This window comes from Hippocampus comes, unplaced genomic scaffold (assembly GCF_001891065.2).
Source record: "Hippocampus comes isolate QL1 unplaced genomic scaffold, H_comes_QL1_v1.1 scaffold174, whole genome shotgun sequence".
NCBI lineage: Eukaryota > Metazoa > Chordata > Actinopteri > Syngnathiformes > Syngnathidae > Hippocampus > Hippocampus comes.
In genome coordinates, this window is record NW_017805983.1 from 2,830,338 (window position 1) to 2,843,970 (window position 13,633).

Below are 13,633 nucleotides of genomic sequence, written 5' to 3' on the forward strand. Positions count from 1 at the left end.
CATAATCATCAGCTTTACTGTAAAATTGATGAGCGATGCTTAGTCAACCCTAAAAAGAAATACGGAAAAATACAAATTGATGAAATGAAGCATGTCAGTATTGTCCACGTGTGCAGCTGTCTATTCTGTATTGGAAAAAAAAAAGGACTTTATGGCCATGTGTGCTATGTTTGATAAATATACGTCCTCTGCCGCCAGGTGGATGTAAAGGAAAACTTCAATTTCCAATCAGACAATTCATGTCAGGGTGTTGTTGTTTCCTTGTTATTTGCATGAAGGAGACATGACTGTCTTTGCAGTTTTTTCAGGTGACGTGTAGTCAATTGTATGACAACTTTGGTAGGCGGTGTTTTTCCCCACTTCCTCTGCACCCCTACCCTTTGCCCCTTTTATAAAAAAGAAAAAGAAAAAATATCCATTGTACTTTGATGGCAATGTAGTCTATGTAGGTGTTTCCTTATGCTTTTAATTTTAAGTTGGAAATAGTTTTATGACTGCTATACAGTGATGATTTTTGTAACCTTCTCTAGTAAAACCGGTATTTTTATTATCGTGTCACCGTTGTCTCCTGCCTCTTTCTTGTCTTGTCTTTCATATTCTTTCAAATGAATGTGTCACGCAAATTTGACGTTAAGTCACACCCTTGCATTAAATCGGTTCATGGATTTGACTCACATGAATTCGCATGACTTCTTTCCATGTGCATCCATACATTATATTGACGTGTTTTTTTTCTTAATTTTATGATGAAACACATTAATAGACATACAGTCATGCATACACTGGGGTACACCCTGGACTGGTTCCCTGCCAACTGCAGAGCAAATATGGATAAACAAGCATTTACAATAGATAGGAGCTGAATTTAATTCTCGCTCAAAACATTCCTGAAAACTAAAGTCCAAACGCCTTTTTAAATAGGAGCTCCTGTTTTAGAATGGTTAAATGTTATTCATCTCTCTCTCTCTCTCTCTGTCTGTCTTTCTCTCTCTCTCTCTCTCTCTCTCTCTTTCTCTCTCTGAGAGAGAGAGATAGATAGATAGATAGATAGATGTGTCTATATATAGATATGTCTATATACATATAGATATATATAAAATATGACAAACCCTTGCCATATTCACGAGCATCAAGCACTGTTTTGATGTACGGTGATTTCATCCAAGAGACCCAATGCTGCTATCTGCTGGACATATGTGTGTGTGTGTGTGTGTGTGTGTGTGTGTGTGTGTGTGTGTGTGTGTGTGTGTGTGTGTGTGTGTGTGTGTGTTTGTTTTAAATGTCCCAGCTCAATGATCAAAGCAGAGTTGAAGACTGTTCTCTGTCCATTCACTTAAGGTTTCAATTGTAGTTGAAACCATGGTTGCTCAAGACAGGCAGGTGCCGTCGCTGGATGACCTTCTTTGTGGTGATTCATGAGCATTTTTAAGAGTATGAGTACAGACGTACAGTATTGGTGCGTCTTTTCGCAATATCAAATTTTATTCAGGGCCCTATGGAGGAATGGATCGGCTCTGACGGTACCAACCTCGATAGTTCATAACTTGCTACAGCTATTATGGATGGGGAGGAGGGAAGAGGAAGGAATAGGATACCCAAAGTCGAGACCACTTCAGCAGCAGCTGGAATCAGAGCCTCTCTGAGTACTCAGGTCCACCATGTTGGTGTAGATGAGGTGGTCAGCGCGGTTGTCCAGCGTGAGGATTCGACGAATCGCCTCTTCAAAGGCAGATGCCACATTAGTAGCATCCTTGGCGCTGGTCTCAAAGTAGGCCAGTCCTCCATGGTCACGGCACCACTGCTGCGCATCCTCCCTCGACACCTGCCGCTTGTCCACATCCAGTTTGTTGCCCAGCACAACAAAGGGGAACATGTTGGGCTCCTTGAGGTCAGCATAGTAGATGAACTCTTTTTTCCAGTTGCCAAGGTTGAGGAAGCTTTGCGCGTCATCCACGCTGAAAGTGAGCAGGCAGCAGTCGGAGCCGCGGTAGAAGGGTGTGCGCAGGCTCCGGAAGCGCTCCTGGCCTGCCGTGTCCCAGATCTGCAAGCTGATACTTTGGCCGTCCACCTCTAGTTCCTTGTTGAGAAACTCCACGCCGATAGTGTGGAAGAGGTGGGAATCAAATTTGTTGGTAACAAAGCGGTTCATGAGGGAGGACTTCCCCACACCGCCGTCGCCCAATAAAATGACCTTGAACAGAGGTGACTTGGGGTCCATGGCTTGAGTGTGGCCGGGCTTCAGGCGATCAGCAGGCATTTATAGCCACTGTTGAAGCAAAAGATCACATTATCAAATGTTGCCAATGCCGATCGAAACAATAACAGACAAAAAAAGACTTTGTTGGTTTCCTACCCCACTGGCTGGGTAGCCGCACATTTGGAGAAAGGTGGGTTATGGGGTGTATGTGATTGTGTGTAAGTCTAGGGGAGTGCAATGTATTTATATACTTTTTTTATATTTTTATATTTCACGATACACTTGGGGGTGGAGGCTCCTGCAAAATCTCCTTGTAACAAGTGTGCAATGACAATAAAGTATTCATTCATCTATATATTCACCCAAGAGTCGAGACTAGATTTGGGCGAGCGGAAGAGCTGAAGCTAGTTGCCATTTTTGATACAATTTGGTTGTGTTGATGGTTGATGTTTGCCGACTGAGTTGGCCCAGAAGATTGGGTAGAAGATTCATTTTGAACGATTTGGGCTAAGGTTGAAGTAAATTTATTTTTACATTCATTCTTAGAAAATGTGGTAACAACACTGACTGTGGACAGGGCCTCAGGATCCAAATCCTGCTGACGCCCAACAACAGTTGGTCTGAACCATGGATAAAAATGGGTGGGTAGTTGAGCTGGGCAATTCATCAAAATGTCATCGCAATTTTGATTTTGGCTTCTCTCAATCTGAAAAATTAACATCATAGAAGAAAAACGATTAATGTGCTGAACAGTGGAATGTGCGCATGCATTGTGAAAGTATGTTGACGTTATTCTGGCCTCCCTGAGCGTGCTTTAAACCGCAGATGGAGTTTACCGTAAAACTAAACGCACAATAAAAAGAATCTCACACACACACACACACACACACACACACACACACGTTTATATACAAGACACATGTTGTTTTTAAACAACGCTAAAGCTAATGTGTGGGTTTTCTCCGGGTACTCCGGTTTCCTCCCACATTACAAAAATATGCATGGCAGGCTAATGTAACACTCTAAATTGTCCGTAGGCGTGACTGTGAGTGTGAACGCGTGTTTGTCTATATATGACCTGCGATTGGCTTGCAACCAGTTTCGTATGTACCCTACCTACAGCCAGAAGACAGTTGGGTTGGGTTCCAGCATGACCACGACCCTCGTGAGGATTAGCAGCTCAGATAGTGAGTGGATGGATGTATTTGAGATGCCATCCTATTGCTGAAAGTTAGCAGCCTCGAGCGGCAGACCTTGAAACACCAGACTGCTGCTGTCACATGTGTCCTTGGGGGAAAATGCTGGCATACCCGTGACTTTTTTTTTTTTTTGCTAAGCTAAAAACAAACACTTCTGTACACAAATATTTTCCCTCTTTTATTAATTTACATAGTGTTGATAACTGTGAAGAAAAAAACATCATGTTGTCATCATGTTTTGCCACATGTTAGGTGCCAGTTAGCATTGGCTTGATTTTTTTTTTGTTTTCTGAACAAATTTAAACACGTTCCCGTTGCTTAGGCATATGGTTAAAATTCCAAAGATTCGCTTATTTACATGAAACCAGAATTATTAAACAGACGATTTTGCTTAAGTAGGCCTACTAAGTATAAAACAAGTAATCTACCTGACAAATTGAAGTGAAGTATGGAGTACTTTTACTACCTTATAGTAGCAGTGACTTTGTACTTCTTTACTTCCCATCACTACGCATTATATTTTTCAAATTTTATTTTACTTTTTCTTTAAGTTTGGTCGCATGTAAAGACATCAGCAAATGGGTTTAAATTCTTATTTTTGAGATAAAATGTCTTCATGCTGCGATTCCACCTCAACGTCAGAAGTGGGACATGTCCGATAATGGAACCCTACCTTCTACGTTGACTTGCTCCATTCAGCCGACCGGGGAACTTGTGCGGGAGGTCGGCAACCAGGCGTTTGGTGCCTGTCTCGACTCCGAGGTCGCTCATATGCGCCCCGCATCTGGGTCACGCCTCCACTCGTCATGTGCAAGTTTCCACACTTTATTGTTTTACACAGTGGGGAAAAATAGGCCTTTTGTATGCATCTCACATGCGCATTGGCTGTGGAGTATCATTAGATTTGCTAACCGTGGATACGGCGAGAAATAGAATCATTCATGCATTTCTGATTTTAGTGACTTCTTTCTTGGTTAAATGCGTTTCTGGTTTCGTACAAAAATGCGTACAGTACTATAAAAGTAGTCGGTTGTAAACAAATGTATCCAGGTCATACAGGTATTCAAATTAGGCAGGGCAGGTCCCTAGATTAATTTTGGATATAAGCTTCAGCACGCCAGGACGCCCGGCGTGCTGAAGCCCTAGACCCAGCCTCTCCCTAGACCAGGGCTGGGTCTAGGCAGGGGCAAGAGGGGGCCTAGCCCCCTCAAATAAATGTTGTGCCCCCCCCCCCACAGAATATTTTTTCTTTCATCTATTTTTATTCACTCATGCCTCTCACCTGCACTCCACTTCTTACTGTCTTGCTTGCCGCCTTAAATGTAACATTTATGAAAATTGTTTCTCATGTCATGTTTCTCAACACCGCCTCATGCCCCCTTTTCACTCTGCTCAGAGTATCAGCCTTCTGCTGGCTCGCTGTGAGGGATAGCTGTCTGGAGCGAGTGGAGACTCAACTTCCAATCACCCCTTCAGTATGAGCCAGTTTCAGGTTTCTAACAACAGGAAATTGCAAAGGGACTTTGTTAAACTTGCTCATCGTGTTTTGTGTAGTGACATACTTTATTGCTCAAAACATAACAGCAAGAGTTAATCGTTTTCTTGAAAATCTTTATTTGTTCAGTCAACAACAACAAACAAAACCATGATAAAAAGTGCTGGAGCACAATGCCCCCTCAAGATTTGTGGCTGCCCCTTCATACCTGCCTGTCTAGACTCGCCGTGACCCGCGTGACCCTCGTGCGGATAAGCTGCTCTGATAATGGATGGATGGATATTAAAGTCCACAGAGTTAAAAAAAAAAAAAAAGAACCTCACAAGGACAACAGAATTCATGAATATGTCACATTGACAGGACCTCAGGCTGTTTCACTTTGAAAGATTCACATGCTAGGCAATTTCCTCGGAGGGTCATATGCCTGATCACATGAGATGCTATGGTGATGCGGCCAGCGTTTTATTTTTTTCAAAACATCTTTAAATATTTGTGCACGTCAGGCGGCATGGCGCACTAGTGGTTAGGACATCAGCCTCACAGTTCTGAGTTGTCAGGTTTGACTCATGCTGTGTTGTGTGGGGTTTTGTTCGGGTTTTCTTTGGCGATGTTGACTTCCCCCAGCAAATGACTGGGTAATTGAAAACTCGAATTAAGGGGTGTGTTGAAGTTTTGTGCTCAAGAGCCACATTATATTTTTAAAATGAAAAGACGGGTGTGCACTGTACACAAAGTTCCTCAAGATTTGTGCTACGTTCAAAGAATAACCATCATGTTGAGATTTGATATTCCATGTGGACATGACTAAAATGAGATTGGCCAGACAAAGTGTTGACAACAGTTTATCTGTAAAAGAAGCTGGCTCGACAACAAAAATCAGAGGCATACCCATCCGCTGTGATACCACTGCTGCCCACAGCTGCTGCATGTCACAAAGGTCATCGCCTGGTCGTCAGGGCTTCCACGCCGCACCCACGCTGGCAGGAAGAGCGCCCCTCGGTTCACCTGTGTCACCCTGCAGTCTGAACTGCCGCAGCGCTCGCAGCGGAGCCGCCGCGTCTCAGTCCCCTCGACCCTGCGAGGAAGCTGCCGCTCGCTGACTCCACGAGACGAGTATTCTGCCCTCAGTTGCTGGAGCTCGGCGCAGGCCATCTCTTCCGCTGACATGCGGGCGAAGGCCTCCGGCGTCAGGGAGCCGCTCATCAGGCCCAGGTGCAGATGTCCGTTTTTAGGATTCTTCAAGTTGGCTACTTTACTTCTCACACAGGCTTTGTATTTGACTTGATTGCATTTGTGGATGCAGTGGATGTGCTGCTCAACCTGTGCGGCCAGCTCCGTGGCCTTGTCCAAGTCGTGCGGTTGAGGGCGGAGGGTGGAGACAAGGAGCTGAAGACATTTGGATCTCAGAGAGGCGGTGGCGTCATCCGAGGGATCCTCTCCAGCTAATGAAGAGTAAAAGGCCTCTTGCTCTGCAGGAGCACGACTCGAGTTCCCTGCCATTCAGTGGCGGGAAGTAACAAAGTACTACTTTGTTAATACTATATTAATACTTTGTTAATGTACTGCAGTAGACATTTCAGGTATCTGCACTTCACATGACTATTAATTTTCTGACAGGTTTTAGTTTTTCTTCTCGAGTCTTTTTCTTACACATAAATCTGTACTTCTGGTAAGTACAGAGAGTGAGTACTTTTCCAACCCTGGGGAATTCTATTCATGTGAAGCCTCTACCATCCTGCCCACTTTACACCTCCATTAGAGTTGCTCTCAAGGAGCCTGTAGAGAACTTTGGTGATGTCCGTCTTCTCAAGGTGCTCCCCTGCGGTGACGTCACACCTGTTAGGATCACAGAGAAGGTCAGTATGTCATTATAAGTTCGGGTCCGTGAGCAATTTCTCAGTGTGCTGAAACCTGGACTTGGGCATATTTGCACAACTGCATACATTTGAACATTAGCACTTGATTTGTACACAGTGAAAATCCTGAACTGATAGGTGTATATGCTGCATATTTTTTTCCCCTCTAGTTATTGCAGTTTGCACCAGGGCGTGGTGTTCATCAGGAATTTCAGGACAATGTCCTGATTTTCCAGAAGGCCTGGCAGATTTCTGGGCCAGTCCGGGTGCATCACTGCTCTTAAACAAATAATACATGGACATCAAAGCCGAGGTATGCCTTTATTTTGTAGTTGTTGCCGCAGTGTGTTGAGCCGCAATGGCTGACTTGACTCATCTTCCATTGTAGTTGTTAAATGGGCAATCAATACTGATTTTGAAGGCCCTGGGCAAATTGGACTGACATGGTAACACATTAAGTCTGAAATTGAATAGATTCCATCCAAGAGAAACATTATGGAAGTAAGATTAAGAGAATAGACTGTTGGGATTCTATTAAAACCATTTCAAAGGACAAATGTTGGCAAATAAGATGTAAATGTGGGTCAGTGCTTTAAAAATAAGGATTTTGTGTGCATTTAGATGTGTTTGTGTGTGCGACTACCTGAACTCCTTCACGCATAGAGCCACAGTCAACAAAACGTGTTACTGTATGTCCGCATGATTGCAGCCATGTTGGATACAAATAAGAGCGCTGCATAAATTGGCCGCAAGGTGGTGCTGTCGACCGTCCGAGAAACGGAAGTCGACGAGCTAAGATTCTTCTTCCTCTCTAAACTTCGATTGGCCAATAGCCTTTAAGGGCAATTACCGTCATCTACTGGCCTGTAAAGGATGAATCACGCCATACACAGTTCAAATATTCCATCCATCCATCCATCCATTGTCTTCCGTTTATCCGGGGCGGGGGCGGGTCGGGATAAATAATATAATACAAATAAAATTGTCAAATCGATGTGACCAAATCTATTTTAAGATACTTTTCCTCAAAGTTTGCTTTCGGGTACTTTATACAAGACTGTATGCTTGTTTTGCAACTACAAAGTATACGAGTCTCTCAGACATAGTTAATTTTCACAACAGAAACCAGAAAGAGGCGATTGTGTGGCCCCTCCAGGGATTAATCAAGTGTTTAATAAAGGGAAACTATAACCATTAAAATAATGAAATGCAAATAATTTTAATGTCAAATTCTGCTGTCACAATTGAGCAATGGTTCCAAATTGAGAGGTATATATGTATGGATGATAAAATAATGTGAACAGTGTTTAGTCCAGATCGTAACATGCAGAATAGTGATTGTAAATATGTAATATTTGCAACGTTATTGCACCAGAAAATGCACCCCATATGTTCAATATAAGTGAATCAAGGTTTTTAGTTAAATCAGCTCCAGAGTGAAATGCTCTCTCCAGATGTTTTTGTAACGCATACAATGAAGATCAGAGGAGCTGTTATGTAACTTGAAGTATGACATCACCGTCCACATTTTATATTAGGAGGAAGGCCTTTGGATTTATGCAGAAAAAGCCCCTGAGGGGAAACTGGCGGCATGTCTCTTCATTAAATATGCTCCAAGCTGGAGCTTTTAAAAACCCACACTGAAGCTTTTGGCTGCAGTAATAGAGAACTGTTCTCCCTTAATGCAAGCACTCTAATAGACACAGGAATATTCGTAGGTCTGTCTCCTGGTTGATGTGAAGAAGGCAGTTTGTGGAGGGTCACTGATGAAAGGCGGAGCCACCATCAGCCTTTAGTGAGGACACAGGTCAAGACGAAAAACGTTCATCCTTAAAGCAGCACAAAGACTCACCTCCACCCGGCCTCCCTATTGGTGACTGGAATTCTGCTCGGATCTTATCAAATAATTTCACTGCAGGCCCTTGAGCGTTCCTGCTGTGTGGGAATGGAATTTTACCAGCATGCGGCCTGCCATAATGGTCTGGCTCCAAGAGGTGGCGCTCTCTGAACTGTTGTGACTGCTTTTGGAGTCCTGCTGTAGCATTTCCTGTTTGTGTCGTACCCACCCCTTGAGCAGACGAGTCACAGAGAGAGAGAGAGAGAGAGAGAGAGAGAGAGAGAGAGAGAGAGAGAGAGAGAGAGAGAGAGCGAGAGAGAGAATTGCAAAAAAAAAAAGACTCGCATAAAAGTAGAAGTTCCGACTCAACTCTCTCCCTTACGTAGAAGTAAACAAGTACAGACTCTCAAATGTATTTGTTTCTAAATACATTATTCATGTTCGCAGATCATTGCTGGTGCTGAGGAGCTCGGACCAGGGATGGGCAACTTAAATGTTGGAGGGGGCCGCAATTTTTCATCAGTGCTACTGGGGGCGATATTGGACCACACACTCCCTAACTGACTGTATGACAAAAATGTTTTTTTAAATATGGTCAAAATACGTTCATACGTGCAAAATACCGTACATCCTCTTAATAATGGATTTCAATTTTGATAATACATTTTTCAATGCATGTATAAACCCAACAGCAAAGGGTTTGAAGCAAAAAGCAAAATAACCACATACTGGATTAGTGCAAAGGGCTCTCTTGCATAAAAATTACCATTCAAGGATGTCACAAACTGCTGAACAAGAAACCAACATTAAGTGCAAGAACTCTTTTTTGTATTGTTTTGTTTTTTTCACAAAAAAAATATATATATAACGATTCTCCTGTTCCATTGGGTTTCCTCTCTCGATTCATATTCGTACACTTTAGCTCAGACTCTCATTCCTCTCCATACCTCCTCCAGGCCGCATTTGGCTCCACGTTGTACGAAAGCGGCGAAAAGTCCAACAGTTTCGATATACAGTATTTTGCTCGATAAAAATGGGGCTATTGTGAACATGCTGTAGTTTGCGCCAAAGAATGTCACAGCTAAAAACGTTGAAAGCAGTCCATAGCGGGTTGACGTAAATAACATTAAATGACATAAAAAGGCTGGAGAGTGCAAATGGATGAGAAAGCTGGCGGAGCTGTTTTAACAAGCTGTCCACTCAAAGGCGCCATCTTTGAACCTCTCATGATGTGAAAACATTTAGACAACATGAAGACACACACACACACACACACACACACACACACACACACACACACATGCGACCTTATACACATTCCCAGTGCACATGACTAAAAGGTAGCCATCATCACTGATGATGCTGTTCAACAGAGGAAAGCATTATCTTTTCAGTGAGTGCAAAATGGAGGTTCACGTTGAAGCTGAGCCTAATGTCATTTGACATGCGTGTTTGTGTGTGTGCGTGTGTGTGTCTGTGTGCGTGTGCGCGTGCGTGTGCGTGTGTGTCACTGCTCGCCCACTCATCACCGAGGCACAGACACCATGACCTTGAGTGTGATCCCACATGACGGAAGGAACTCTTTTTCCTGTATTTCGGCCCTGAAGGTTGATCTGTTTTGACTGACACTCCTGTCGTGTTTCGTTGGTTCCCACTTTGAGGGTGTGATCGGCTCGACATTGTCATGGTCACGCCACAGCCCCACGGCCAGGAAGCAACTTAACACGCACACATGCCACAAGCACCAGTGGCTGTTGAAGATTGAGTTGGAGCGGTCCAGATGTTGGCTGATGGTGCCAGATGTGAAAATGTGGCAGAGCGACGGAGCGTTGTTAGTTGTTGAATTTATTCCTATACAAATAGTTATTGACATAACCAGATCTAAAGTTCTCTCAATAATCCTGCCCCCCACGTCCCAGTTTGTGTTTCGCCACAAAACTGCATATGAAAACATATAAGTGCTAGTCAAATTGGCGTAAAAAAAAAAAAAAAATCAACATATTTTTGATGATTTTTCTCTGTTTTGTATAATTAAACAAAGAGTAAAAGACAGATAATGGAAAAAAAGGTCAGATGTTATGCCTGCAGTTCCTAAATTTATTGGTGTATTTGCTGTTTCATGAAGTGGTCAATGCACTCCACATCAAAGCAGCCGGAGAGTTTCCTGATTTGAGGACGCCATTGACTTCAAGCCAAACACGGCGCAGTCGTTTAATGTATGCCCTGAAGTTATAAACTGCAGTGAGCACACACAGTTAAGCGTTTACCTTTCTGATCAGCAATGAAGGTGGTTTAGTGTGTCGGGCTGCCCCCACTGAACCTGCAGCTTGGTTGTGTGACCTGTTTCAAATCTCCTTCTGTGTCTTCAGCCGCTTCCACTCTGGTCATTTCCGCTGTATCCTCCTGACTACCAGTAGTTCAAATTTGTCCTCAGTAGAGGACATTTGTGAACCTAAATATCTCCCACCCAGTGCCTCCAATCGCATTAACTCCTTTTGTTACTCTAAAGAGGACATTCAATGCTTTCCAATGATACCAAATTTGCAGGGGTTAGAAAAAGTAAGAAAATGGCTTCCCTCAGTGCAAGCACTTTTTATGGGAAGAGGAAAAGTAATACTTTTTATCGACCACATTTTGTCTTGAAATGCTGTTGGCATTTTAATTATAAGACTCTTATGAACACATTAAAGTGTTGTTTGAGTTGTTTTAAGTGTATTTGAGCCTGTTTAAAAAATGTAGTGGGATTTCAAAAATTTCTTTTGGAGGAGTCCAATTACTTCACATAGATTGGGGAATGTCAAAATGAATGTGATTGGACAACATTTTTTTCCTGGTAGTCAGGAGGGTATGATTAAGTTTGAATTCCAGACGTCCCAGAGTTCAAATTCCTTGAACCTGCAATGTGAGACGACGTGTTTAAGACCAGAGGTGGCATAACTATTCACACTCTTTACTTAATTAGAAGTAAAGGTACAGTAAAAAGACTACTAAATATAGAAGTACTGATGGGTAAACATTAAAAAAGGAAACCTGACAAATCGACTCAACATAGTTCCCCACCACTGTCCCACACTTACGTCACCGGCTACTCATCATTGCCAACTCTGCAAGTCAGAGTGCTAAGGCAGTTAAGTGACAAGAAATAAAAATGCAAGAAAGGTGCGGCAGGATGGGGAGATTTAACGTGAGATCGCATCCGCTCCTAATGTTGATGCGCGTCCTTGCAAATTCCATCTTGGTCATGTGGCAAATCATCAGGAGCAGACTGAAAAAGCAAATCACCTCCTCTCCTTTGCACTGTCTGGCTAATCAATAATAAACACACACGTAGGCACGTCTGCAAACTGAGACAAATTCCTTCTGTGTTTTACATACTTGGCCAATGAAGATGATTCTGATTCTGATATAACAGTACTCACAGGCACAAATTTTTCATACGCTATGAAAAACGACTAATAATACAGCTTCTTACTGAGTCCCTTCCAGTTGTAGTAGAAGAAGAAGTACAGTAATATCCTTCTCAGTTGTTTCAATATTGTGCTGATAGGAGCCTCATTTCAAGGTAGCGGGTACTTCTGAATGCTGCCGATACTAGTCACTGATACTGAAGGCAAAAAGAAAAATCCTCCTCACCTGTATTTGACTATACACTGTGGCAGTTTGGCACCTCGGCGAATCTTCGTGTGTGCGAAAGAAAAGGTCTTTTTTTCACAATGACCTGAATTTGTGCTAACTGAAAAGTATTCTGTATTGGTGAGTACTTCAAAGCGAAGAGTCCGAACTTTGTAAAAGCATTTTTTTTAAAATACAGTTCAATGAGGGAACCTGATGCTCACAGAACAGTTTCAGCCATCTCCATGGAGGATCAAAATGTGGATGGGATCAAAATTAAGCCTAAGCGGGAAGATCAGAAGACAGCACGCTGATCATTCTCTTTTTTTGCACAGATTGAAGTCTATTGGATTTAACAGAGATGCGGCATACCACTTTCTCACCGACGACACAGGACGGGATGATGGTTGGACGCCTGATCCTGAAGTCAAGAGGAAGCACCTGGCAGAAGGGCCACGTCGCGCTCCTTGCAACTTGCACATCGGCTGTGAATTCCCATTTTGGGGCATTTGCTGCACTTCTAAACACGAGCAGCTCCTCACGTTTCACCGTGTGTATGCTGACAGTGAGCGCAGTGAGACGCATGGCAGCTGTGGCCACGGGTGAAAACAGCATGGAGGGTCACGAGCGCTCTGCTGGTGTTATGTAACTGCAAATGTATGAAAGAAAAGAAAGAGGAGAATGATGTCATGTGTTTTTTTTTCTTGTCATTGCATTTGGTTTCAGTCAAATTTGACCTATTTATTGGCACGTACAATACCTCAAATGTCACTTATTCACACTGAAATGTGATTTGAAAATGTGGAAATATTTCAAGCTGTAATTCTTTTGTAGGCTTGGTCCAAGGTTTGCATACAGTTTGACTGTTCTGGGTCAAACACTGGCATCCATCCATTGCGCAAAGCATTATAACATGGTCACCTTGAAGCTATTTGTTAACCGGTATCTTTACGTGCACAGGCCAAGATCTGAAGCCCAAACATCAGAATTATGAGGCAGAGGTGCAAACCACCCAAACCCCATACTGCCATCCTACTAAACAAGCAACAGGAAACACAACAGACATTTCTTGTCTATGCCGCACTTGCAGTTAGTCAGAAATAGCCGCCCCCGCTGTTATCAAGCTCAGGTCACGCTTCCTGTCTTTCTGCTACATCAGCTCACGCCGGGGAATTCTGGATAAAGTCTGGAGGTAGTACCACTCCGCCAACCACACCCCCAATCACTCAGGAAGGCAATGCTCCCACTTCCTCCTTGGCAAGGGATGCAACTGCAAAGTGGAGATGCAGGTCAGGTTTCTATCTGAGATTTTGCTCAAAGTGATCTGTGATCTCCCGCTTTGCCGTATTTTTTAACAGTGTACGTATAGTACTTACTGCAGGGAGGAGCAACTTAAATGCTAGAGGGGGCCACGAATTTTCATCAGTGCTACGGGGG

The 13,633-nt window shown here is 43.2% G+C and overlaps 2 protein-coding genes across 2 annotated transcripts; both read right to left on the reverse strand.

Moving 5' to 3' along the window:
* Positions 1-1,416: 1,416 nt before the first annotated feature.
* LOC109528307 (ras-related protein Rab-9A-like) lies at positions 1,417-4,262 on the reverse strand. The gene is made up of 2 exons (XM_019890702.1): positions 4,070-4,262; positions 1,417-2,266 (listed from the first exon to the last, which is right to left on the reverse strand). Exon 2 carries the CDS (start codon positions 2,255-2,257, stop codon positions 1,613-1,615), a length of 645 nt encoding a protein of 214 aa, XP_019746261.1. The 5' UTR covers positions 2,258-2,266; positions 4,070-4,262; the 3' UTR covers positions 1,417-1,612.
* Positions 4,263-4,990: 728 nt separating this feature from the next.
* tceanc (transcription elongation factor A N-terminal and central domain containing) lies at positions 4,991-6,753 on the reverse strand (the record flags this gene model as incomplete). The annotated part of the gene is made up of 2 exons (XM_019890658.1): positions 4,991-6,389; positions 6,623-6,753. Coding segments are annotated over 2 exons (753 nt in total), but the record flags the coding sequence as incomplete, so codon positions are not given.
* Positions 6,754-13,633: the final 6,880 nt, after the last annotated feature.